At 39.1% G+C, this 24,842-nt stretch overlaps 1 protein-coding gene and 1 long non-coding RNA gene across 2 annotated transcripts; one reads left to right on the forward strand and one right to left on the reverse strand.

Moving 5' to 3' along the window:
- Positions 1-4,741: 4,741 nt before the first annotated feature.
- Positions 4,742-9,371, reverse strand: LOC110193014 (uncharacterized). Its single transcript, XR_002320352.2, has 3 exons — positions 9,287-9,371; positions 6,689-6,803; positions 4,742-5,758 (listed from the first exon to the last, which is right to left on the reverse strand). It is a non-coding gene; the product is annotated as an uncharacterized LOC110193014 (long non-coding RNA).
- Positions 9,372-9,552: 181 nt separating this feature from the next.
- TAF9B (TATA-box binding protein associated factor 9b) lies at positions 9,553-23,689 on the forward strand. The gene is made up of 7 exons (XM_020964529.2): positions 9,553-9,833; positions 16,241-16,322; positions 16,771-16,907; positions 17,000-17,134; positions 21,236-21,317; positions 22,217-22,333; positions 23,274-23,689. The coding sequence occupies exons 1-7, from the start codon at positions 9,783-9,785 to the stop codon at positions 23,438-23,440; spliced, it is 771 nt and encodes a 256-aa protein (XP_020820188.1). The 5' UTR covers positions 9,553-9,782; the 3' UTR covers positions 23,441-23,689.
- Positions 23,690-24,842: the final 1,153 nt, after the last annotated feature.

Genomic DNA, 24,842 nt, shown 5'->3' on the forward strand with positions numbered 1-24,842 from the left:
AACTACAACATACTATTCCTGAATGTTTAAAAAAATAAATGAAATTTATGAGAGCAGAATTTATTTCCTACACAGTAAAAATAATGAACAGAATAGAAAAACTGGAATCTGAGATGGCCAGTATCACCAAAGACACAAAAGAGAGAACAATATATTGGGAATTCAAAAATACAGAAGTGAAGAACAATCTAGAAGAAGAAAAGCAAAATAATAATAATAATAACATTAGAAGAAAATATGCTCACTATGCAAGAAAAACATACTGGTCCTGAAAATAGGAGACAAAGGGACAACCTAAGAGTCACAGGTGACAGGACAAAAAAAAAACACCCTTAACACTATAATGGAAGAAATAATAGAAGAGAACTGCCCAAAAATTCTAAACGTAGAAAATTAAATTCCAAAGAATTCACAAATCACCTCCAGAAAAAAAAAAATCCCAAAGCCGCAAACTCCAAAGCACATAGTGATTAAATTTAACAATTCAGTTCAGAAACAATAAGGTCTGTTAAGTTATCAGGAGAAAGACCTTCAAATACAAAGGAAAGGACATTCAAAAAACACAAGATTATTCTGCACCTACTAGAAAATGCAGGAAGGAAATGAATACTATGTTCTGAAGAGTAACAGAGCTCAAGATGCAACACAGGGTGACCCATCCTGCAAATCTGAGCTTAACTATAAAGGAAAAAAAAGACAGATGGTCAAGAATAAAGAAGAATTTGACTATTTTTTTGAAAGAAAATAACAACTGAAGAGATTATTTGCTCAAACACTCCAAATCACGGAAATGCAGGAGGAGTGAATAAATTCAACAAGCGAGGCCAGCAGGGGCAACAGAGTAACAAGAGAGAAACCAATAGAGACTTTTGTAAAGGTACACAAGGAGATGGGTGAAGGCAGAAATCTGGAAGAGAGAACAGTAAAGGGGACACTATGAACAGGACCTGGTGCTTTTTTTGTGGGACTACATTACAACATGGGAGGGTATATAAAAGTGGAAGAGGGGAGCAGGAGGACAGAGAGGTACATGTGATACACCAGGGTCCAATCAAGGGCTAATTAACAATGAGGGCATGATGACCTCTGTGGTGTCAAAAAGAGAGAAACCTACAGGGGAATAGTTGAGGAAGACGAGGGAAAGACTAAAGGGGGGGGAGAAAGGAGGCCTTACTTTGGAAGTAGGAGGAAGTTACACTGATAAATGCTCCTATGGGTAAAGAGAGATAGTCACTGAATGGAGATAAGGACTTTACACTGCATGAGGCCTAGGAGATTTGGTGCTTGAAAAGTCTACTTGTCCTACTTTGGGAGGTGAGGAGTTGGAACCCCTGGGGGCAACTGACAACTGGACGGGTAGGAGAACAAAAACACTGAGATGAGATTTCCAGGCAAATGTAGGAGAAAAAAGGGGGGGGGTCAACAGAGAAGGGTATAGAACAGTAGTGGATTACGCCAAGATATCATGGGGGAAGCAGCCCTACCATCGGGCAGTGGCCTCTCTGACACCTGCAATAGTTGGCACTGTTCTAGGAGTCAGGCACAATGGAAAAGGAGAATCCATGGAACAAGCTCTCCAAGGCAGTGGCATGAAGGTTCTAGAGGAGAGAACCTAGAATGCATACCGTGCAAGTTTTGATTGCATGAGGAACACAGAGAAAAAAAGAGACACCAGATGGTTATAGGAGTCATGAATCAGAGAATAAGGGTCTAGAGTAGACAAAAAGGGAAGACAGATGATGAAGAGAATGAGAGAAATTTCTAAAAATGGGTACAAAAAATGCCATTTTAAAAATTAGTGAATAGGACTATTTGAAGGGAAGGAGAGGAAGGGGAAAACTGTTTGACTAAGAAGAAAAAAAGGAGGGAAGGATTATATAATCAAATAAAAAAGTAGGAGAGAAAAAGGAACTTAAATAAACAAAAGCTGAAAGGAAAAGGGGTAACGAAGAAGAAGAGGGCAACAGGAACGAGGGGAAGAGAGCCAGTGGGAACAGGGCCATCTTAAAAAAAAAAAGGATTAAAGTAAAGTAACTGAAGAAATATAATAACACTGTGTTTACAGCAGAAGAGGGGAAAACATATAACTTGAAAAAATTTTAGAGACAGATGGAGGAAAATATAAACCTAACTCTTATAACTTTAAATTGAATGGATTAAACAATCCAATAAAATGAAAAAGAGTGACAGATTGGAGCAGAAAACAAAACCCTACAATCTGTTAGCTTGCAAGAAATACGTCTGAAAAGCAAAGAAATACACAAAATAAAACCGAGGGGATGGGAGCAAATTTAGTATACATCAAGTGAATCCAAAAAAGCAAAATCAAACATTCAAAAAATAAAAAAGCATAAACAAGGAAATTACATTATGCTGAAAGGAACCACAGACAACAAACCAACATTAGTATTAAACCTCTATGCTCCAAATGCTTTAGCATTCAAATTCAAAAGAGAAACATTATCCAAGCTTTAAGAAGACATAGACAGTAATACAATAGTGTCAAGAGATTTCAATATCCCTCTGTCCATTTTGTATAAAAAAGTCCAGCAAAGATAAACAAAAGGGAAAATATGGAACTGAACAAATTCTGGAGAAACTACAGTTAAAAGACTTATGAAATCTTCTAAATGGGACAGCAAAAGAATATGCATATTTCTTAGCACCACATGGAACTTTTAGAAAAATTGGCATGCACTAGCACATAAAGATATTGCAAACAAATGTAAAAAGGCAAAAAGAGTTAATATTTTATAGACTATGACACAATAAAAATAGAACTTGGTTGACGAACCCCAAACCAAAAGATATAGACCCAAATGGAGACTTAATAATGAAATCCTAAACAATAAATAGGTCAAAGAACAAATCACAGAAACAATTAATAACTATGTAAAAGAAAATGATAATGATGAACCAACATACCAAAATTTCTGAGATGCAGCGAAAGCAATTCTTAGCGGGGAGTCCTGTCTTTACAATCGTACATTAACCAAAGAAAAAAACAATTAATAAACCAATTGATTGCATGAGGAACACAGATTAACAAACTGAATATGCATTTTAAAAATTGGAAAATAAACAAAAATAAAAGAGGAGATGTTAAAAATTAGAGAGGAAATAGATAAATCAAAAACAAAAAATAGAAATGATAAATAAAACTAAAAGCTGGTAGGTTGAAAAGACTAATAAAATTGATAAACCCTTAGCTAATCTGATTAGAAAGAAAATCAAATCAATAAAATTGTAAATAAGTAAGGTAAAATCACAGCAAAATCAGGAGAAATAAAAAAAAATACTCAAAATATATTATACACAGTTATATGCAAGTAAAACTGAGAACACAAAAGAAATAGAGGAATACCTTAAAAAATATAAAATACTCAAACTATCAGAAGACCAGATAAAGATCTTAAATAATTTAATCTCAGAAAAGAAAATAGATATAGCTATAAAGAAACTACCAAAGAAAAAAACTCCTGGTTCCGATGGATTCACTGGTGAATTCTATCAAACTTTTAAAGAACAATTAGTACCCATATTTCACAAATTATTCTCAAAAACTTGAGAAAGAAAGCACTCTACCAGAATCCTTTTATGAAACAAATACAGTCTTAATAATTAAACCAGGGAAAGATAAAACATAGAAAGAAAACCATAGGTCAATATTAAGACAACTCTAAAGTTCCACCTCACGCTCAAAAGATCAGCCAAGAATAATAATAAAAAAAAAAACTGGCAACTGTTGGAAGGGCTGTGGGAAGACATTAAGGCATGCATTGCTTGTGGAGATGTGAATTGATATAAACTTTCTGGAAAGGAATTTGGAACCATACCCAAAAAGTCAATAGATTGTACATATCCTTTGACTCAGTGATAATACTATAATACTACTAGGTATATATACTCCAAGAAGTCAAAGATAAAGGGAAAGTACATTTGTGTGTGTGTGTGTGTGTATGTGTGTATATACATAAATACAGATATGTGTATATGTATATATACATGTATGTGTACACACACAGAGCACTTTTATAAAGGCATTTTTTATTGTAGAAAAGACCTAGAAACATTAATTGGAAAATGGCTGAACAAATTATGGAACATGTGGCTATAGAGAAACCTAGGAAGAATTGTATGCACTGACGCAGAATGAAGCGAGAACTGGGAGAGTAATTTATACAATGACCACAATAATATAAAGGAAGACAACATTAAAAGACTAATTCTGGCCAATGCAATGACACTGTTAGACTGCTGATGAAGCATACCTCCCATCTCATAGCAGAAAGGTGAAAGGTGAAGAATGAGACACACGTTTTTGGACATCGTCAATGTGTTGGCTTGTTTTGCTCGACTATACTTATTTCTTACAAGGAAAGGCTTTTACTGGGAGGCAGACAGGAGGGGAGGGAAGTCAGTGGGTAATAGTAATGATGTGATTAAAAAAAGAAGAAAAAAAGAAAGGAGGATCAATGAAATGTTAAAATACATAGTAGAGAACAGAAAGAAAAATATAAGGGGACACAGAAAAGGAGAAAAGTTTTGGTACTACTGTGTTCAATTTAAAATATACTTTAAAAAATAAGTTATACATCACAGAAATTCAGTTTCATATACAATTTTATTTTCTTTTTCCTGTTCTTTGTATATGGAAATGTTCATGTTTGTTAAGTTCCTAATTTAAAAGAAAAAATTTATTCTTTGATGGTTAACAGTTTGTAGCTTTATAAAGGTCCTCAGAACATTTTTTTTAAAAAAAACTATTTGGCACTGGTTAAAAAAAAAGAAAAAAGAAAAGCAGATCAGTGGAACAGACCACCAGATAATGAATAATCAGAACCAACTGAGCTCAGTGTAACTCAGTAGTCAATAAACTCCAAAATATAAATTACTCGGGGAAGAACTCTCTATTTAACAAGAACTGATAAGAACGCTGAAAAGCAGTTTGAATTAAATTTGGTCCAGACCAACCATTTACACCATATACCACAAGAAATTCCAAATGGATACATGACCTGCATACGAAAGGCCATACAATAAAAAAAAAAAAAACATAGAAGAAAATGGCATCAGGCACCTTTCACAGCTACAACTAGGAGGGGGATTCTTGAGGGGTTTTTTTAAAATAAATTTTACATTTTTAAAAAGTAGAACAGAAAAAGAAGATAATATGCAAAACTGCAAATTTCTATATAATAAATTCAACATGTTATTTTCAAGCTGACCTGCTTATCTGTGTCACCTTCTGAACTTCCTTCTGTGCAATTTTCCAAAATGCTTCAATATCTTCTTTTATCTCTTTTCTTTTTTTCTGGCAGCATTACCATTCACCATACTCTCCCACCAAATCCCTCTCCCCAACGAAAACAAAAACAACACCCTTGTAACCGATAGGCATAAGCAAGCAAAGCAAAGGCTCACACTGGTGGTGTCCAAAACTCTAGGTCTCATTCTATATCTTGAGTCGATGACCTCTGCACCAGGAGGCAGTCAGCACACTTCATCACTGCCCCTCTGGAATTCTAGTAAGTTACTACATTGACCAGATTTAATAAGTCTTTCAAAGGTTTGTTATTTATTTAGTTAGTTGTTTATGTTGTTATGGTATAAATTGTTTTCCTAATTCTGCTCACTTGGCTTCAAGTAAGTTCAGACGAGTCTTCTCAGGTCTTCTCCCTGAATTCATGTCTTCTGTCATTACTTACGATTGCAATAATTATACCATCATTTGTTCAGCCATTCTGGAGTGAAAATTCTTGGCCAAACAAGAAATAGCGACAGTGACAAAAAAAGAAACCAAATAGTTTTAACGACATGAAATTTTAAAAGATTTTGTAGAAATAAAATTGACACAATTAGTGTAAGAAGGTAAGTTAGCAGATTAGAAAAAAACAACAACTTTACATCAAATATCTTCGATAAAGGCCTGATTTCCAAGATATATAGTAAATTTATGGGAATATGAGACTAAAAGCCATTCCCTAAAACTAGACCCAGAGTGGTTAAATGACAAGGCAAGGTACATAGCAGATCTGGGATTCTAATTCAGTTTCTCCAACATCAGATACAGTATTCTTTCCATAATCACAATAACCTGAAATTCTCTAGGGCTCTAATGGATATAAAGTACTTTTCTTTAAAAAGCAACTTCTATGCCACAGATGGTACAAATGTCATCCACACTTTCCAGATGAGGGAATTGGGGTTACATAATTGGTGGGCTGTATACCTAGTGAACAGCTTCACCAGTATTGGAATTCAAATTTAGCATGTTTTCCACTACAGAATGCTAAAATGTTTTCTAGGATGTGGTAGCCAATCCAGAAGCCACCAAAAAAAGAGTCAGTGACTTCTCTGTGCCTCCAAAGAAGGGCACAGACAATCAAGGTGAGTGTTTTAACTGCGTATTGGCACCTAGATGGGTGGGACTCACGGTTGGGCTTTGATCTCCTTTTAATGTCATCTTCTAGCATGCCCAGTTTTCTCTAGTTTAAACTAAATAGAGTTTGATGTTTCAAGCGTATCTTGAGCTCCTCAGAACAGCTCAAAATTGGTTGTGATGTTTTTTGCGATATGTCAGACACAGAAATAGCAAGTCAACCAATCTCATAAGTCGCCAACTCATGGCAAATGGTTAACCATAGCGCAAATGGCCTCGGAGTTCAGGTTATCTGTAAACACTTACCTAGTTACCGGTTGACTCATTACTTAGGTTCCTCCACCATCCTCTCAGGTCCAGTCTTCCTTCCTCCTCCCTTTTCTGAGAGTAGCAAGATCTTCCACTGGTACCACTTGATCAGCTGGGATCAAAAGTGAAACAGGATAGTTATTTGTTTGGTTTTTTAAATAAATAGCTGTATTCATATTTTTTCTTACATCATTATAGGGCTGTTGTGGCAAATGTGCATGCACATTTTTTTTTGGTCTGGACTTGTAATTTCACCAAGGGAGGAAAAGCCTACCAAAGCAACTGTTGTATGTTTTCATCTTAGGAAGTTGCCCAAGACAAGAGGTTAAGAGGTTAAATGATTTATCCAGGTTCTCGCAGTCAGTATCACAGGTATGACCTGAACCCAAGTCTTAATGACTGTGATGCTGGTTTTTGATCCAGTACCTCCTTCTTGCCTTGCAGGTTGCTTTTCAGTACCACTCTTTGTACTAGGCACCTAATGAGAATTTGTTTAATTGAACTGAATCTTAGGATCCAAGATGGGATACAGCTTTAGAGACATTAGTTATAGAATTACACATCTAGAGCTAAGAGATCAGAGGCCATCAGCCCAATACCTTCATTTTGCAGAAGAAACTAAGGACCACAAGGGCCTTTGACTCCCAATACAGTGTTGTTGGGGTTTTTTTCCCACCACTTTCCCCCTAGAAATCCTGTAGTACAAAGCTAAGCAACCCTTTAAACCAGAGAAATGGTGTCAAGGTTCAATTAAGACAACTGGAAGTTGAAGGCTGGTATATTATTATTTATGTCACTTGGTAAATAGTATAGCAAGTGATTGCTTCTATTGGAACATTATTTCATGCTTCACCCCCTGCACCTCTCCTCTCCTCATTCTGAAACTGAAATAAATCAACTCTGCTATTATTCTTGGATGGGGGATGACAGTCTACACCCCTATGACCCCACTCACCATCCCTGTAAACTTCAGACCAAAGTATCTCTCCCTGGCCTCACTGATTTCCTATGTGTGTTTTCCCCAATCAGAGCAGGAGGAGAGCAGGAACTGTCCTTGCTTTTGTCTCCTGCCCTCATGTGTTTGGCACAGAGCAAGGCTTAATAAACTTTTTTCCTTTGCTCATTCTTAGCACCTAACTATTCTGGAGGAAATAATGGTACTAAGGATGGGTAAATGACATGCACTTTGGCATCTTGCCATTGTCATCCCTACAATTTGTCATCGGCACCAGCTTTTGCAAGTGGAAGGTTGGGGAAATCAAGAACAAAGTGGCTAGAAAGGAAGACAGAACTATTCTCTCCAACTTTGGGGACATCACCCCCTATTTGACATTGCCTTATGTGTGTTACACGTATGGGAGGAAGTGGTGAATGCCAAATATAGAGGAGAGATGATGGGGGTAGAAAAGCAGCTATTCTCTACCTATGATACGTACCTAATTATTTATATGCAAGCTCCCAGGAGGAAGGGATTGTTTCTGCCTTAGTCTAATGCCTGTAGCATAGAAAGTGCTTAATTAATGTGTTAATGGACTGCAAATCATAGACTACTAACCATTTTGACAACTATCTACAAATGTGCTAAGAGATCTCTTTGCTTAAATTTGACCAGACTTACAACTGGCAAGAGTATGACAGCTGATGAATGATTTGGAGTTCATTTACTTATTATACACAGTGTCCCAAACAGCTTGGTGCAGTTTTCAGTTTGGTGGTCGTTTTATTCCCCCCCCCCCCGTACAAAAGACTTTTGGGACACCTTGCATAAAGATCCATCAGGTGTATTCATGTTGCCACTATCATATCACATTAAGGTCATTTACATATGTGATTAAGGTAAACAAAAGTCATATTAACCAACAAACCTGTTCTTTTAGATTTCCTGAGTTGTTTTTTATCTTCTTTGTTTGCTTGGCTTAGCTACAGTGGGTGTCCCCAAAGTCCTAATATAGTCATAAGCTTCAATAGCTTTAAAGGGCACTAAGACTTTTGGGACACCCTGTACTATGTCTCTATCTCTATAAAGCTATAGATAAAATGGAAGATGGGGATGTAGATCAAACAAGATACCGAGATATGGATTTAAAATAAAAAAAACAGGAGAAAATTCAGAAGGAAAGAGATATAAATGGATGGATGCTTAATTCAGAATGGCCAAGCTTCGTTGTACTAGAAAAGGTGTGGTGGATTTCGCATCAGCCCGCCTCCACTGAGGCTGCAGCTGTTTTCGATCTGAGATGTGGCATGAGCTCTTTTTGTGCAGACTCTGCTTGCAAGGATGGCGTTTATGGAAAGGTGAGCCATGATTTCGGGAGCTCCGCAGTCAGTCTGGGTTATGACGCCTTGTCGCATACAAGGTAGCTAGCTAGCTGGTTTTGCCCCCCGTCCCCAAGACACACCGCGCCCGCCCCCACCACCCCACCCTGGGAAGCACGAGCCCGCCAGTGCCTTGGCTGCCTCTTCCACCAGCATCCTCTCCCCCACCCCGGGCTGGGTGAGGGATGCGACCCCAACCCAAGGACCAGCCAAAGCCCCTGTAGTGAAGCAGGGGTGGGGAGCCCGGGGCCGCTGGGCTCGAGGGCCGCTGGTACGCACCATACTGTCTGACTGGTGGGGGGTTGGGGGGGAGAGGGCAGGGCCCCCAATGACACGTTCACTTCCTCCATCTCCTCCATCTCCATCTCCTCCTCCATCTCCATCTCCTCCTCCTCCTCCTCCTCCTCCTCCATCTCCATCTCCTCCTCCTCCTCCTCCTCCATCTCCATCTACTCCTCCTCCTCCTCTTCCTCTTCCTCTTCCTCTTCCTCCTCCTCCTCCTCCTCCTCCTCCTAGGTTTGGCCCCAGTCAGTTTGGGGGGCTCTTTTTTGCTTTCAAAGAACTCCCGTTAGAGGAACAGAAGCACCGCCCCCCCGAGTTAGAGCCCCCCTCTCTTCCGACGGCCTCCACAGCGCCACCGCACGGAAAGCCCAAAACCTTGGTCCTCCCCTCTTGGTCCAGCCTCCGTCCCGCCTACGCCAACAAGCCAGGGGCGGGGCCTATATAAAGAGTGAGCTCCCGTTGCCCGGCACCGGAAGTCTAGCTGTCGAGTACCATGGAGCCGGCTAAGATGGCATCTCCCAAGAGCGGGCCAAAGGATGCTCTGGTAGGTGCAAGCGAGGCGCGCAGCTGGTAGGCTCCGCGCCCGCGGGTAAAAGGGAAAAGAGGGCGAGGGTCCTCCAGCTGCCAGGCCCGACTGTGGCTGTCGCCCCCGGCACCTCGGCTGGGTTTGTCTGCAGCCCCCCCCCACTCCCCCCCCCCCCGCACTGCGGATAGTCCTCCAGCTGTCGGTGTAGCCTTCAGGCTCCTGAGCTTCTGTCGCAGAGGCCTCTCCGCGGCGCCTGCCCCACCCTTCTCCCCCCCCACTCTCCGAGGGCCTGGTCTGGGCCGTAAGCTGTGCCAGCCCCCCAATACCCTCCAGTCCCACCGCCCCCGCAGAGGCTCCTTTGGCCGTCCGATTCTCTTTGGGATTGGGGGTTTTTTTGTTGTTGTTGTTTGTGTGTTTGTTTTTTCTTTAACGATTGACGCCCTCTTTTTTCTTCGCATCATCGCCACTACCCATTGCCGCCCCTCCCCACCTCCGCATAGAACCCACCCTTGCACCAAATAATTACAGTCCAGCAAAGCAAATCGACGCATTGACCGGCCAGAAAATGGATGCCACCAATGCGGGAATTTGTTTTGCTGGGCAGTGAGGTTGTTGTTTTATATATCTATCTATAGCTATCTAGATAGCTATAGATAGCTATAGATAGATAGATGTATATTTTTTCCCTTTGCTTTCTCTGGGGGGGGAGGCGGCTCGGGGGAGGGAGGAGGTGGGCGGGAGAGAAGTCGGATTTTTGTTGATCGGAAAAATTAAAACGTCATTAAAAAGAATAAAATATATTGAAACCATATAGAAAGAAATTTTTAAAAAAGAAGAAAATGAACATGTACCTCCTTCTAGTCAGTCTGTCAGCAAGCATTAATGGCTTGCTATGCGCTAAGCGCTGCGGATACAAAGAAAGGCAAAAACAAAACAAAACAAAACAAAACAACCTGGCTCCTTGCTCTCAAGGAGCCCACATTCTAATAGGGGGAGACAGTATGGAAAAGATGCTGCACAGACAGGCTGTATAGAAGATAAAATGGGAGGTAATGGCCAGAGGGAAGGCGCTAGCATAGAGAATGATCGAGAAAGGCCTCCTGCAGAAGGTGGGATTTTAGTTGAGACTTGAAAGACGCCATGATTGGTTCACTGTACTGATTGGTAGTCAATCTTTCAAGGTTGTTTTCATTTACATTTACTGAGGTCATCCTGTAAATTGTTATCCTCGTTTTGCCTACTTCACCATCATTGTGCCTCTTTCCACAGCCCCTGCGACATTTTTTACCATTTGGGTCTTTTATCATCTTTGCGAATCTGAAGGGTGGGAGATGAAACCTCAGTTGTTCGGATTTGGATTTCTCTTATTAGTAATTTGGAGTATTCTGTCATATGGTGGTTGATCACTTGAATTTCTTTTTTTTAAATAAAATTTTATTGCTATCTTTTTTATATAACCAAAATGTCTCCTAGCAACCCTCCTCTTTCCTTTTCCCTCCTCCCTTTTCCCTCCTCCCTTTTCCCTCCTCCCCCTTCCCAGAGAGCCATCTCATATAACAAATAACATTTTTCAAGGGGAAAAAAAAAGGAAAAATAGAAAAATAAATCAGCAAAAATAATCAATACATAGAAAAGTCTAGAAAATATATGCAAAGTACCACACCTTTGGACCTCCCACCTCTGTAAAGCAGGGGGAGGGGGAGCGGGGAAATCTCCTCATGTTGTTCCAGGACAAAATGAGATAATATAGGTAAAGCATTTTGCAAACCTTAAATGTTTTATAGATTCTAGCCAACAGTTATTATTATTGTATGATAATATTAGCTAGAATTTATGTAGTCCTTTAAGAACAAATGGTTGATATTAATATTGTATTATTGATCATACTATTATTAGTATATCTTTTCTTTGGGGCCATATGTGTTACCTGTAATTTTGCAACAATCATTTTTTATTTTTTATGATCCCTTCAATTTACATTGTTGCACAGACTGTTTTTTGGCTCTGCTTCATGGTGCATTAAATCTTAAAATTTTTTCTTTTTTCTCTATTAATCAAATTCCTCATTTCTTACAGTAATATTCTATTACATTCATGTACCAAAATTCAGTTAACCGTTCCCCAATCAGTGGGCATCTAACTTTATTTCCAATTCTCTGCTATGTCAGAAATGCTGCTATAAACATATTGGTATACATGGGGTCTTTCTTCTTATCAGTGATCTCCTTGGGATACAAATCTAGTCATGGAATCTCTGAGTCAGACATACAATATGAACCTTTCAGTCATTTTATTTGAGCAATTGCAAATGCTTTTCAAAATGGTTGTTCTGAATCACAGCTCCACAGTGCACTAATGTACTTTATTGACCCCTCCAACATTAACGCTTCCCAGCTTTTGTCATCTTTGCCAGTGTGCTGTGAGATGAAACCTCAAGATTGTTTTGACATACATATTTCCTGTTAGTGATTTTGAATATTCTTTCGACTTTATACATTGATCTCCATATATTTTATGCATTTTATAGTTATTTTCAATGGGATTTCCTTTTTTATTTGGAATTAATCAACTAAAGTAACTAAAAGGTCCATACCTTTGACCCAGAGATTCCACTATTACATTTATACCCCCAAGGAGGCCATTGACAAAAAGATCCTCATATACACCAAAATATTTATAGCAGCATTTTTTGTTACAGAAGAGAATTAAAAACAAAGCAGATGCCCATTGATTGGAGAATGACTAAACAAATTGTGGTCTAAGAATATAATGGAATATTGCTGTGCCGTAAGAAATGACAAATATGAAAACAGAGAAGCAGGGAAAGATCTACATGAACTGATGCAGAGCAAAGTAAGCAGGGCCAAGAAAACAATATACATAGTGAGTACAATAATGTGAACAAGAAGGAACCACCACAAAAAAAAAATCAGAAGATAATGTTGCAAAATTACAAAGAACAAGCATAGCCCCCAACAAGATATGAGAAGACACCCTCACACACCCCTTGGCAGAAGTGGGAGGGCAATGAATGTGGTACACTGTACATATTTTAGACTTGCAATGTCTTGATCAGTTTTGCTGATGGGGGGGCAGAGTCTTTAAAATGTTATTTGTCATATGGCATGGCTCTTTGAGAGGGCAAGGGAAACTGGGGGAAATTCTGGTGATGTAAAAAAGACATCAATAAAAAAAACTTATTTAAAAAAAAGAAAAAGGACTCTCAATTTGATAGGAGAAATTTGGGGAGTTGTGACTTTTTAAGTAAAAGGTCAATCACTGAAAGCCAGGATGCTCTCATATGAGCCATTGAACTCCAACTACTACAGGGAGAGAGCAGCAGGCGAAGGGCCAGAGAAGACAGCAGCAGCAGAGGAAGAGGAGCCTAAGAAGAAGTGAAGACAGCAGGGGTAGGGTGAAAAGCTGCTCAGTCTGGAGCTCAGACAGGTAGAGGAAGTCAGCTGAGAAGGCTTCAGCTGAGTGATTTCTGATTGGTCAGGGAGAACTGATTTCATTGGTCAAGAGTACCAGCGTCACCTACAGTTGGAGAAAAGTGCCCCTTTTCTTAAGGACTTGTTACTCTTTGCTGCCACCTCTGGTTGGAGAAGGAAAAGCAGGGGGTGGGAGTTGTAACTGCTGAGGTATCTGAAGGTGAGCTGGAAGTGAAATTGAACTGTTTTGCTGTAAGCCCCATTTTGATTGTACAGCGTAACATCCAATTGGCTGGTCTAGTCTGTATATCTCAGAAATAGCCAGTTTGTTGAGCTTGGCAGCTTAAAGAGAACTGCTACTAATGTTAAGAGTTAACACTTCCTGGAAATACTTTTAAGGGTGGGTGATGGTTATTTGAAAGAGTTTATAAAGGATGTATCTGATTAGAGAAGAGGAAAAAGATTTCCCCAGTCTTTGGTGTAAAAAAAAAATGTTTCTGCGTGAACCAATGACAATGACCAGAAGTCTAGAGTTGTGAGTTACCCTGAGCCCATGGTTCCCCCCCTCCTCTAAGTGTGACCCCATTCTTCACCATAGCTATTGAGTACATTGTTATAAGAGTATGATGTGGGTTTACATGTGTTGTGGATTTATTTTATTTATGTACTTGATTTAATAAAACAGCATTTGTAATATTTCTTTTGTCTAATTCAGTGATTGTGTTTGAATTCTAAAGAAGAAAAGATTTTCTTACCCATAGCTGCAAAAAATATAAGATCTGCTTCTCTTCTAATAATATGATCTTGAATATTAAGGTCATGTATCCCTGTAGAATTTATTGTGGAATATGGAACAAGATGTTGATTTAACCCTAATTTCTGCCAGACTGCTTTCTTAGGTTTCCCATCAGTTTTTATTAACTAGGGAGTTCTTCCCTGAGTAATTTATGTTTTCTGGTTTATTGAACACTGGGTTATTGGGTTCTATTTATAAATTCCATATTTTAAAACAAATACCAAATGGTTGATAACTTCTTTATATTTTGAGGTCTGGGAGTGCTATTCCTCCTTTATCCCAACCTCTTGATATTCTTTCATTCCTTCAAATGAATTAGTATTTGATTGAGTTCTGTGAAGTATCTCCTTGACAGTTTGATTGGTATAACATTAAAACTGCTAGTATTGTTACTTTTATTATATTGGCATGGCCCAGCCACCAGCATTGTGAATATTCCTCCAGCTATTTACATTGTTGCCACACAGGTTTTGTTATTATGTATAGAAATCTGTTGAGTTTTTCGAGTTCATTTTTGTAACCTGCAGTAATGCAACTGTTATCCTAATTAGTGTCTTTGCTGATTTCCTTAGGATTTTCTAAGAAAACCATGGCATCAGCAAATACAGTTTTATCTCCTCATTACCTATGTTATATGATCTGCTTCTCTTCTAATTTTTAATGCTATTATCTTTAATGTTAAGGTCACATATCCATTTAGAATTTATTGTGGAATATGGCATAAGATTTTAATATAAGCCTAGTTTCTGCCAGTCTGCTTTACAGCTTTCCCAGTAGTTTTTAATCAAAAAGAGTTCTTTCCTAAATAATTTTATGTTTTCTGACTAACACTGGATTATTGAGTTCCATGGTTTCTGATTCTTCCTTGTCTAATCTGTTCCACTGATCTCTCTCTCTCTCTCTCTCTCTCTCTCTCTCTCTCTCTCTCTCTCTCTCTCTCTCTCTCTCTCTCTCTCTCTCTATTTTTCAACCAATACTAAATGGTTTTGCTGATTGCTGCTATATAATGTAATTTGAGATCTGGAAGTTCTGTTCTCCCTTTATCCCTCCCTCTTTTCATTATTTTCCTTGTTATTCTAAATCTTTTTATTTCTCCAAATGGATTTTGTGTTTATTTGATTCAGTTCTACAAAATATCCCTTTGATAGCTTGGTATAGCATTAAAAGTGTAAATTAAACTTTGGTATTGTGATTCTTGTTATATTGGCATGACTCAGACATGAGCACTGAATATTCCTCTAGCTATTTAAGTTCTTTATTTCTTTAAGTAGTACTTTATAAGTGAATCTTTCCAAATATTTAGCGTACTTTGGTAGATTCCTAAGTATTTTATACATTTTGTAGTTATTTTGATTGGGATTTTCCTTTCTATTATGGCCTTTCGGACTTTGTTATTATATAGAAATACTGGGGGGGGGTTGTGTGTGGATTTATTTTGTAGGTTGCAACTTTGCTGAAGCTATTGTTTCAATTGATATCTTTGCTGATTCTCTAGGATTTTCTAAGTAAATCATCATGTTGTTGACTAATAGGAATAGTTTTATCTCCTCTTTACCTGTCTTTATGCCTTAAATTTCTTTCTCTTGTCTTACTGCTATTGTTCGTGTTCTAGAACCATTATCACATAATAGTGGAGAGAGTGGGTGTCCTTGCTTTATTCCTTTATTTATTGAGAAAGTTTCTACTTGCTTTTTTTCTTTTGAAAACTGCCTGTTCATATCCTTTGCTCATTTATTTTGGAAGAATGCCAGCCTCATTCTCCATCCCCAAAATGACAAGACTGCTAAAGCCACTCCTCCAGAAGCAAACTTCCGGGGGGGGGGGGATTCACACACAGGCTATGTAAATGTTCTCAAGATCCTATGTCACACCCACCTTTTTTATTTTTTAACTAAAAAATTACATATAGAAACTTGGTGAGATTGTTAACCCTCAAAGAAGGAAACTAGTGACTTTTGGAGTTTATACAGGGAAAGAGTGGGAATTCATTTGGAAGTCTTTTAAGAATTGGAGACACTTAGGTATTCAGAAAAGGTGCCGTGTCTGAAATCTAGATACGAAATAAAAATAAAGGGAACAGTTTGCTTTCCAGGTGACAGTAGGTGTGACCTTGGACTGCTTTTAGGCAAACTTTAGAGTTCAGTGTTTAGGCTGTCTGTTTTGGTGAGGATAGCTTACTACTTTATTTAAACCCACAGGTGATGGCACAAATCCTGAAGGATATGGGAATTACAGATTATGAGCCAAAAGTAATCAATCAGATGCTGGAGTTTGCCTTCCGTGAGTGACCCACAAAACAAAATTTCTCTAATTCAGTCAAATAATTTGATACTAATGTCTTCTATAATTCTAATAGAATTGTATTTTCTACGTCAGCCACATAAACCTAATCTTAAAGTACACAAAGTGGGCTGAACTCAGAGAGGGCAGTTATTATTTTTATTGTGGTAAGTATTTAAATGGATAGTATAAGGCAAACTTTCTCTCTCTCTCTCTCCATATATATATACACACATTTATATATATATATATATATATATATATATATATTATATATATATATATATATATATATATATATATATATATATATATATTATATATATATATTTAGAAGCCATAACATCTCAAATTAATAGTCTTTAAAAATAAATATTCCTATAACATAACCCAAATAAGACTAAGCCTTTCTCATATGTCTAAGAGGAAATTGTCTCCATTCTCAAAGGATATGTAACAACAATTTTGGATGATGCAAAAATTTATTCAAGCCATGCTAAGAAAGCCACTGTTGATGCAGATGATGTGCGATTGGCAATCCAGTGTCGATCTGATCAGTCTTTTACTTCCCCTCCCCCAAGAGATGTGAGTAACTTTTATTTAAACATCTGTTTTATCTGGGGGGAAGAGGGGGAGAGAGAGAGAACACAGCACTAACTAGGGTTTATTTTTCTCAGTTTCTATTAGATATTGCAAGACAAAAAAATCAAACCCCTTTACCATTGATTAAGCCATATTCAGGACTTAGACTCCCACCCGACAGATACTGTTTAACAGCACCAAACTACAGACTTAAGCCTTTACCAAAAAAGGTGAGTGTTTTGTGATTCTTTTTCAAAAAGAAAATAAGTATTTCCAGAATAGTACCATTTATCCCATAGTAAAAAAAAATTACTAGGCATTAGCTAAAATAACTTATTAGTACTTAAAATTATTTTAAAATTCTTTCTAGCCAACTATTCTTTTGAAAGGAGGCAGTGTGATGTAGGAGATGGTAAGCTCAGGAAGGACTTTGTTCTTGAAGCCCTGGATCCCAGTCACACCTCTGACCCATCCCAGCTGTGTGACCCTGAGCAAGTCACTTACTCTCTCTCTCAGAGATCTGGTTAGTATTCTTAGAACTAAAAGTTAGAGAGAAGGTGCCAACCTACATTGGTAAAGGGAATTTCCTTACCCAGGAGTTCTCTAGACTAATGAAACTATCCCTATCCTACTGAAGTATATTAAGCTGTATAACATTAGGAGCTGGGCCTACTTTAGGCTATAGTCATTATAAGAGATGAAAGAAAGCTTGCTAAGCTTCCTTTAAATCATGCTAATTATTCAGTCCTAGGAAAATGAGGCCCATGCAAGGGAAGGAACTCACCTGAGGTCACAAAGCTAGCTAGTGAGTCCCAAAGATGGGATTTGAGCCCACCTCTCTTGATTCCAGGAAGGGCCTCACTACCATCATCATCATCATCATCAGGATATCTACCTTCCCTGCCTGAAGTGACATCATTGGACATGTCCTTCAGTTAAGGTGTTCACTGATGAAAATGCAAATACAACCTGTCTAACATTGTGAAAATAGAAGCCCTCCTGAAACTGTACTACAGTATCTAAGCGGAGATTCAACTAAATTCCACAAAGATACATTAGGTACTAACCAATCAATAAACATTTATTAAGCACCTACTATGTTCCAGTCACTGTGCTAAGGGGATACAAAAAGAGACACAAGACAGTCCCTGCCCTCAAGAAGCTTACAACCTAATGGGAGAGCCAAAATGCAAGCAAATATTTACCATGTGCTGCATGCAAGACACTAGGGATAAAAAGACAGAAGTGAAACATTCCTTGCCCTCAGGAAGCTTATGTTCTACTGAAGTGATTGACATAGCATGTTCATAGAAAAGAAAATATCACATGATTTGAGGGAGGGGTACTAACACCTGAGGAGATCATGGAAATCTTCCCTTAGGAGGGGACGCCTGCCCTGAGCCTTGAAGTAAGAGTACATCTGGGGATAGGGCACAATTTGGACACATTCAGAGAAGCAGTAGATGGAATGTTGAACTCGGGGAACACACCAGTAGTTGAGTTTGGCTGGAACATACAGTACATGAAAAAGGAGTGAAGGCTAGAAAGGTAGGTTGGAGATCGTAGAGGACCATAAATGCCAGGGTGAAGAGTTTGTATTGTATCCTAGAAACCAATAGGGAGCCACTGAAGGTTTTTGAGGTGGTCAGGGCTGTATAGCAGGAGGATTATTCTGCCAGCTGCATAGAGAATGGATGGGATATGAGAGAAAATGGAAGCAGGAAGACCAATAATCCAAGCAAGTGATACAGGCAGTTTGAGTGGAAAGACGATGATGAGGTAGAATCAACAAGACTTAGACCAACTTTGGCATAGGGAGGGAGAGGAAAGAGTAACAAGGGCCGTGCAGTTACAAAAGTGGGATGGCTTGGGAGGATGGCGGAGCCTTCAAAATTAATGTGGAAATTTGGAGGAGTAGATTTATGAATGTATTGAGTTTGAGATGCCCATGGATTTGATCATCATCTCTACGCAGTTGACTCAAATCTATATACACTCTGACCTGGAGTCCTGCATCACCAAATGTCTGCTATCTATTGGACAGAAACTGGATGGCCTAGAGAAATCTCAAACTCAGTGTGTCTGAAACAGAATTGTCTTTTCCCCTAAACACCATCCTGCCAGTATCTCAGGTGTGTAATCTCGGCATTTCCTTGACACCTTGCTCTCCCTCACCCACCACACCCAGTTAGTTGCCAGATCTTGCCATCTCTATCTTCACATCTCTCGTATGGGGCCCTTTCCTCCACTCACACAGCTACCAATTTAGTTCAGGTTCTCATCACCCCTCACTTAGGTAGTCATCATTAATTGGCCTGATTGCCTTACGTCTCTCACCACTTCAGCCCATCCTACATACCACTGCCAAAACCAGTTTCCTTAAAAGCACAGATCTGACCATGTGACTCCCCTTTGATTTCCTGTTGCCTCTAGAAGAAAATATAAACTCCTCAACTAGCTTTGAAAGGCCTACACAACCTGGCCCCAACCTACCTTTGTACCCTCACCAGACATACTCCTCCTGCCTACACTCTGCAAGCCAGCTTTCTGTTCCTCACACACTATGCTCCATCTCATCTCCATGCCTTTGTACTGGCTATCCCACTTGCCTGGAATGCACTCCCTCCTCTCTGCCTCAAAATCTCTCTCTTCTTTAAGATCCAGCTCAAGCACCATCTTCATGAAGCCTTTCCTGATCACTTTGCTAGTGTCTTCCTTTCCAATCTACCTTGTATCGAACTATTTTGTATATATTTGTACCGATAGATTTCTATATGTGCTTGTCTCCCTCATTGGAACATATTTTCCCTAGGAGTAGGGATTGGTTAATTCTTTGTTCTTGTATTCCCAGCACCTAGCACAGTGCCTGACATGTAAGTAGTCTTAATAAATCACTAGTTGATAAGATTGAGGATGGCCAGACAAGCAGTGATTGATGTAGGACTGAAGTTCAAGAGAAAGTTTAATTCTAATTCTGGATATAGATTTGGAGGTCATCTTCACAAGGATGACTGAATCCACAGGAACTGAGGGAGATCATCCAGAGAGGACAAGAGTAGATAGAGAAGAGGGTCTAGAATAGAGCTTTGTAGGAAACCCACAATTGAGGGGTAGGAAATGATCATTGAGCCAGAAAAGGAGGTTGAGAAGAAATGGTCACATAGGGAGGAGGAACTCCAGAAGAGAAGTTATCCCAGAAGCCAAGAGAAGAAAGAACACTGAAGGGTGTGAGAGGTAGTAAATAGCATGTCTTGTGCCAGAAGAAGTCAAGGAGGATGACGACTGAGGAAAGGATGTCATATTAGCAGTTAAGAGATCACTGGGGGGCAGCTAGTTGGCACAGTGGATAGAGCACCAGCCCTGGATTCAGGAGGACCTGAGTTCAAATCCGGCCTCAGACACATAACACTTACTAGCTGTGTGACCCTGGGCAAGTCACTTAACCCCACTGCCTAGCCAGAAAAATAAAAAATAAAAAAACAACCACCACCAGGAGATCACTGGTAACTTGTAAGACAGCAATTCCAGCAAAAGCTGGAAAGCAACACTTGAGAGGGTGGGAAGTGAATAGATACTAAGGAAGTGAATATAGACAACTCTCTGGGAGTTTGGGAGGAGATATAGAGAGATATATAACACATATATATACACATACATATGTATATGTGTGTGTGTGTGTGTATATATATATATATATATATATATATATAAAACATGCAACTGCTTAAGGGCATGACAGGCTCAGATGAAGGATCTTTAAGGATAGGAAAAACCTGGACATGTTTATAGGCAGGAAGGAGGCAGAAGATGAGAGGGAGGAGCTCATGTTGATTGTCACAGGTTTTGGCTTTGTGTGGTTTATTTTTCTTTTTTTTTCCCAGTAAGTAGGACACAAGGTCATCTGCTGAAAGAAGATGGACTGAGGGCATTGGTGGTGATGAGGGCTTGAGGAAATTGGAACAGGCATAGCATGAGAGTTTAACAAAAAAAACTCGCTTACATCAGGAAGGACTCAGTTGAGATTAGATCAAAGGAATTTGTAATGGATCAAGTGTAAATAGCCATTTGAAAATATTCCTGGCATATTTGTGACTTGAGTTAAATGTCGGGGGGAAAAAAAAGATTAAAACAGGAACATTAAATAAAGGCTAGAGAAAGAAGAAACATAATTTTTAATGTAAATCTTTGTCATACCATGTTGGATTTGTGGATTACTTATAAAGAAAACATTCTTCTTTGTAAATTTTGGGGTTTTTAAACCGTCAACAATCCAGATGGATTTTAAGATGTCAAATCAGAATCAAGAATCGTGGCTTTTCTTTTTTTTCCAGGGGCCTGCTCCAGCTGGCAGGATAAGTGTTCCCCGTCTGAGTGTTGGTGCTGTTAGCAGCAGACCAAGCACTCCTACTTTGGGTAAGAGAAAGGAACTCCTAGCTTTCTCTGGATAGGAGCGTTTACTACAAAGCAATAAAGTTCTAATAAAGCATTTTGGAAGAATATTCTTAATGCTTGGATTTTATTTTTAGTCCAGGGTGATTGGAAAGCCCCCATGTGCTTATTATGACTTGAATTTTTACACACACACCCATGTCATTGTTTCATGAAGCTGGAGGTGAGCTTCGCATTATTTATGATAGTGGCCTTCAGTGGCCCCTGAACCACTCTGAGCTTGGAGAATCCCAGTGAAGGGAAGCCCTCTCGTCCCCAGGCAGGCACCCAGCCCAACTTACAGACGCTCTAATTGTTAGGAAGTTCTTCCTGACATCTAGCCTCAATGTACTTCTTTCCAACTCATACCCATTGCCCCTAATTTTGCCCACTGGGCCAAACAGAACCAGTCTAATCAGATCTTTCCTGCATAGGAAGAGTGCCTAAGTAGCCTTCAGATACTTGAGCTCTCATGTTCCCTCTAGGCCTTCTCTTCCTTAAGCTCTACATCTCTAGCACTTTCCTTCAGCGTCTCCTCCAAAGAATGTGACCACCCACCTTTCCCCAGGCCTGTAGGCCTCTTCTGGGGGTTCGGCAGCTTACCTGTTTCCTTCCTAAAATACAACACTCGGTACTGATCACAAAACTAGCTCAGGTCTGATTTACTTTATATTCTCAATGCCAGGGCCTCCTGAAAGTTTGTCCCATCTAAAAACAAGCTAACAAACTTAACAATGTTATGTGTTCTTTTAATGCTGTTAATGAACCAACCCTTCCCCAGATTTCTCATTACCTGTGCTTTGAAGATAGTAAAAAGAGAGAAATTGCTATGGATACTGGTACTAAGTCATCTAACTAATAGAATATGGTAATGTTAATTACAGGTACCCCATCTGCACAGACAGTTGCTGTTTCAACTAAAGTTGGGACCCCTGTGTCAGTGCCAGGTCAAAGGTTCACTGTGCAGATACCACCTTCTCAGTCTGCTGTTGCCAAGCCAGGTAATGAATCAGTCTGGGGTCACTATACCCCAGGTATTTGAGCACTTTGGATTCATGTCAATATTTGTTTCCCAAATAATGGCAGCAACATGTCTAATACGTCCTGTACTTGTTCTGAAATTCTCACAAAGCTTTGAGAAAACAGCTGTCACTTGATTGTCCCTGTGTGCAGCCCAAACACAGAACTCTTCAGACACGTTACTAATCTCACAAAAGGAACACACATTTCACATCATAAGAGATTCTTTAAAGATTAAATGTTTTTTACTAAGTCGAATCATTATGCTAGGAACTAGTGCCTCACTACTCAAAGGAACTCTAGTGTATCCGATTGTAAAGGAAATAATCTCTCACACACACACACACCCCCAGTTGGTGTTTTGTAAGTTAAGAGATTTCATCCCTAACTACTACAGGTTTGCAGTCTAATTCCAAGTGGGCCTCCCAGCAATAAGGCAAACATTCTATTCCTCCCTGGGTCCCAATTCACTATCTCACTCTGTATAGCTGTTTCAAACCTTGTCATCATTGCTCCTTGAGCTCCAGGCACCTCCTCTTTGTTAAGGATCTCACGTCATACTTCACCAAAAACAGTGAGGGTCCTTGAGCTCCCCCCATCTCATAGAATTCCAGCATGAGATAAGAGTAGGTCATCTCCCTCAGTACAGTCTGTGATGAAGAGGTGGTCCTGCGCTACCATCCCCTCCCATCTTCTTCAGCACATTATCATCTCCGTTCTTTCTCTAAGCTTCAGTCTCTCCCTAGCTGCTGACTTTCCCTGCTGCCAAAAACCATGGATGGCCATGTCTCCCCTGTCCTTAAACAACTAGTGAAAAAGGCAGGCTCTTTTTACCTTGAAATCCTATTCTTAATATATTTAACTCTGTTCTGCTTTGAGATCTCAATACCTGTTTTGGGTGTTTATGTTTTTATTTTCCAGCTGTTCCTGCAGCTCCTGCTGTTCAGAATGTTCTGATTAACCCTTCTCTGATTGGGCCAAAAAACATCCTCATCACTACCAATGTGGTATCACAGAACACCCCTGTTGAGTCGCCAAATGCATTGAAAAGAAAACATGAAGACGACGATGATTATGACAATTTGTAGACGAGGAGGATCATGACAGTTTGCAAATGGCGTCGTCTGATAAGCCTCGATGCATTTCTAAAGTATAAATAGATTGGAACGTAAATGTAATCATGTCAAATTCTCCTAGAAAACAAACAAATAAGTGTTTAAGTAAAAAGTAATGTAGTTGTAAAACTTTTTCTGCTGTTAAGATTGTTAAACTTTAGTAGGATCATGAATGTTTTTCATTAGAAGTTGCATGCAATCAATAAAGGTATAATTCATCAATTTATTCATCATTTCATTATGTTGGGAAGATGGAAGAAGGTCTATTAAATATTGAATCATTTACAAAGCTAAAGTAGTATGGAGTCGGTCCTAAATATGATTATGGTCTCTTGAAATTTTAAGCATGTTACCATTTTAGAAAAAACCTTTGGTCAACATCCTTACTTAGACTGCACCGATGTGGATAAGGAATTAAGTTGCACCCCCATACCCACAACCCCAACTTAGTAGTCTTTTCCTTGAATTCCTTAGCTCCGTTTTTTCAGGCCTCTGTTAACTTTTGCATTAAGTTATGGAAGCCCAAACCGAACATGGTGCTTAAGGGCCCAATATGGACAAAGAAGAGTAAAAGGTTTGCTTATGATCCAAAGCAGGTGGACTTTATAGTAAACCCCAAACTATAGCATTACACTGAGGACCTGTTTTTCTGGGTTTTTGGGGTTTTGTTTTGTTTTGTTTTTTTCAAATAAACCAATGTCACTTCACACTTCTTACATATCTTTGATAATTTATCTTAAGTACCACATTACTCTTTTAAGTAACTATTCTACGTGCCTGCTATTTGTTTGTATTTCGCTCAAGATCACCCTCAAGTCTTGTGATTTACACACATCCCTGAGTAGTCCATTTTGTATGAAGTTCATTCAAGATCTGTCCTTTTGCATAAAGGCAAAATTTCACCAAACCTTACATAGGTTTCAACAGTCTACAAACTCATACTGAGTTGCTGTTCTATTGTCCAAGTTGTGATGCTCACCTAGCTCTAAGTACATAGCATCTCCATTAAGTTTAAAGATGTTCTCAGACATAATACCAATATTGAACTTGGGGCTGACAAATGTGGGATAGCTATAATCCTTTCAGTTTCCTTCCTCCACACCTGGAGCAGTTCTCTTCAAGGTGGATTAACCCACCTGGCAAACCTACTCTAAACATATTAGTGATACTGTCATGTGGGATGAAATCAAATTCTTAAAGTACAAGTACATTCATTCTCTTGCCTCCTCGTTATCTACAAGTAAAAGAAAAAAATGCACCCAAATCCAAGTCCAATCCATGTCAAGCTTACCAAGAACAGATATGTTTTGATTCTCTTTGAACATCTCTGAAAAATCTTTTCAGATTCAAAGTTGCAATTCAAAAGAATTGATTC

The sequence above is a fragment of the Phascolarctos cinereus genome, unplaced genomic scaffold (genome assembly GCF_003287225.1).
Source record: "Phascolarctos cinereus isolate Bilbo 61053 unplaced genomic scaffold, phaCin_HiC Scaffold_8;HRSCAF=390, whole genome shotgun sequence".
NCBI lineage: Eukaryota > Metazoa > Chordata > Mammalia > Diprotodontia > Phascolarctidae > Phascolarctos > Phascolarctos cinereus.

Coding starts and splice junctions, on each gene's coding strand:
- TAF9B (XM_020964529.2), top strand. CDS start 9,783: ATGGAGCCGGCTAAGATGGCATCTCCCAAGAGCGGGCCAAAGGATGCT. Junction 9,834..16,240: donor GCGGGCCAAAGGATGCTCTG/GTAGGTGCAAGC, acceptor TTAAACCCACAG/GTGATGGCACAAATCCTGAA. Junction 22,334..23,273: donor GTCTGCTGTTGCCAAGCCAG/GTAATGAATCAG, acceptor TTTATTTTCCAG/CTGTTCCTGCAGCTCCTGCT.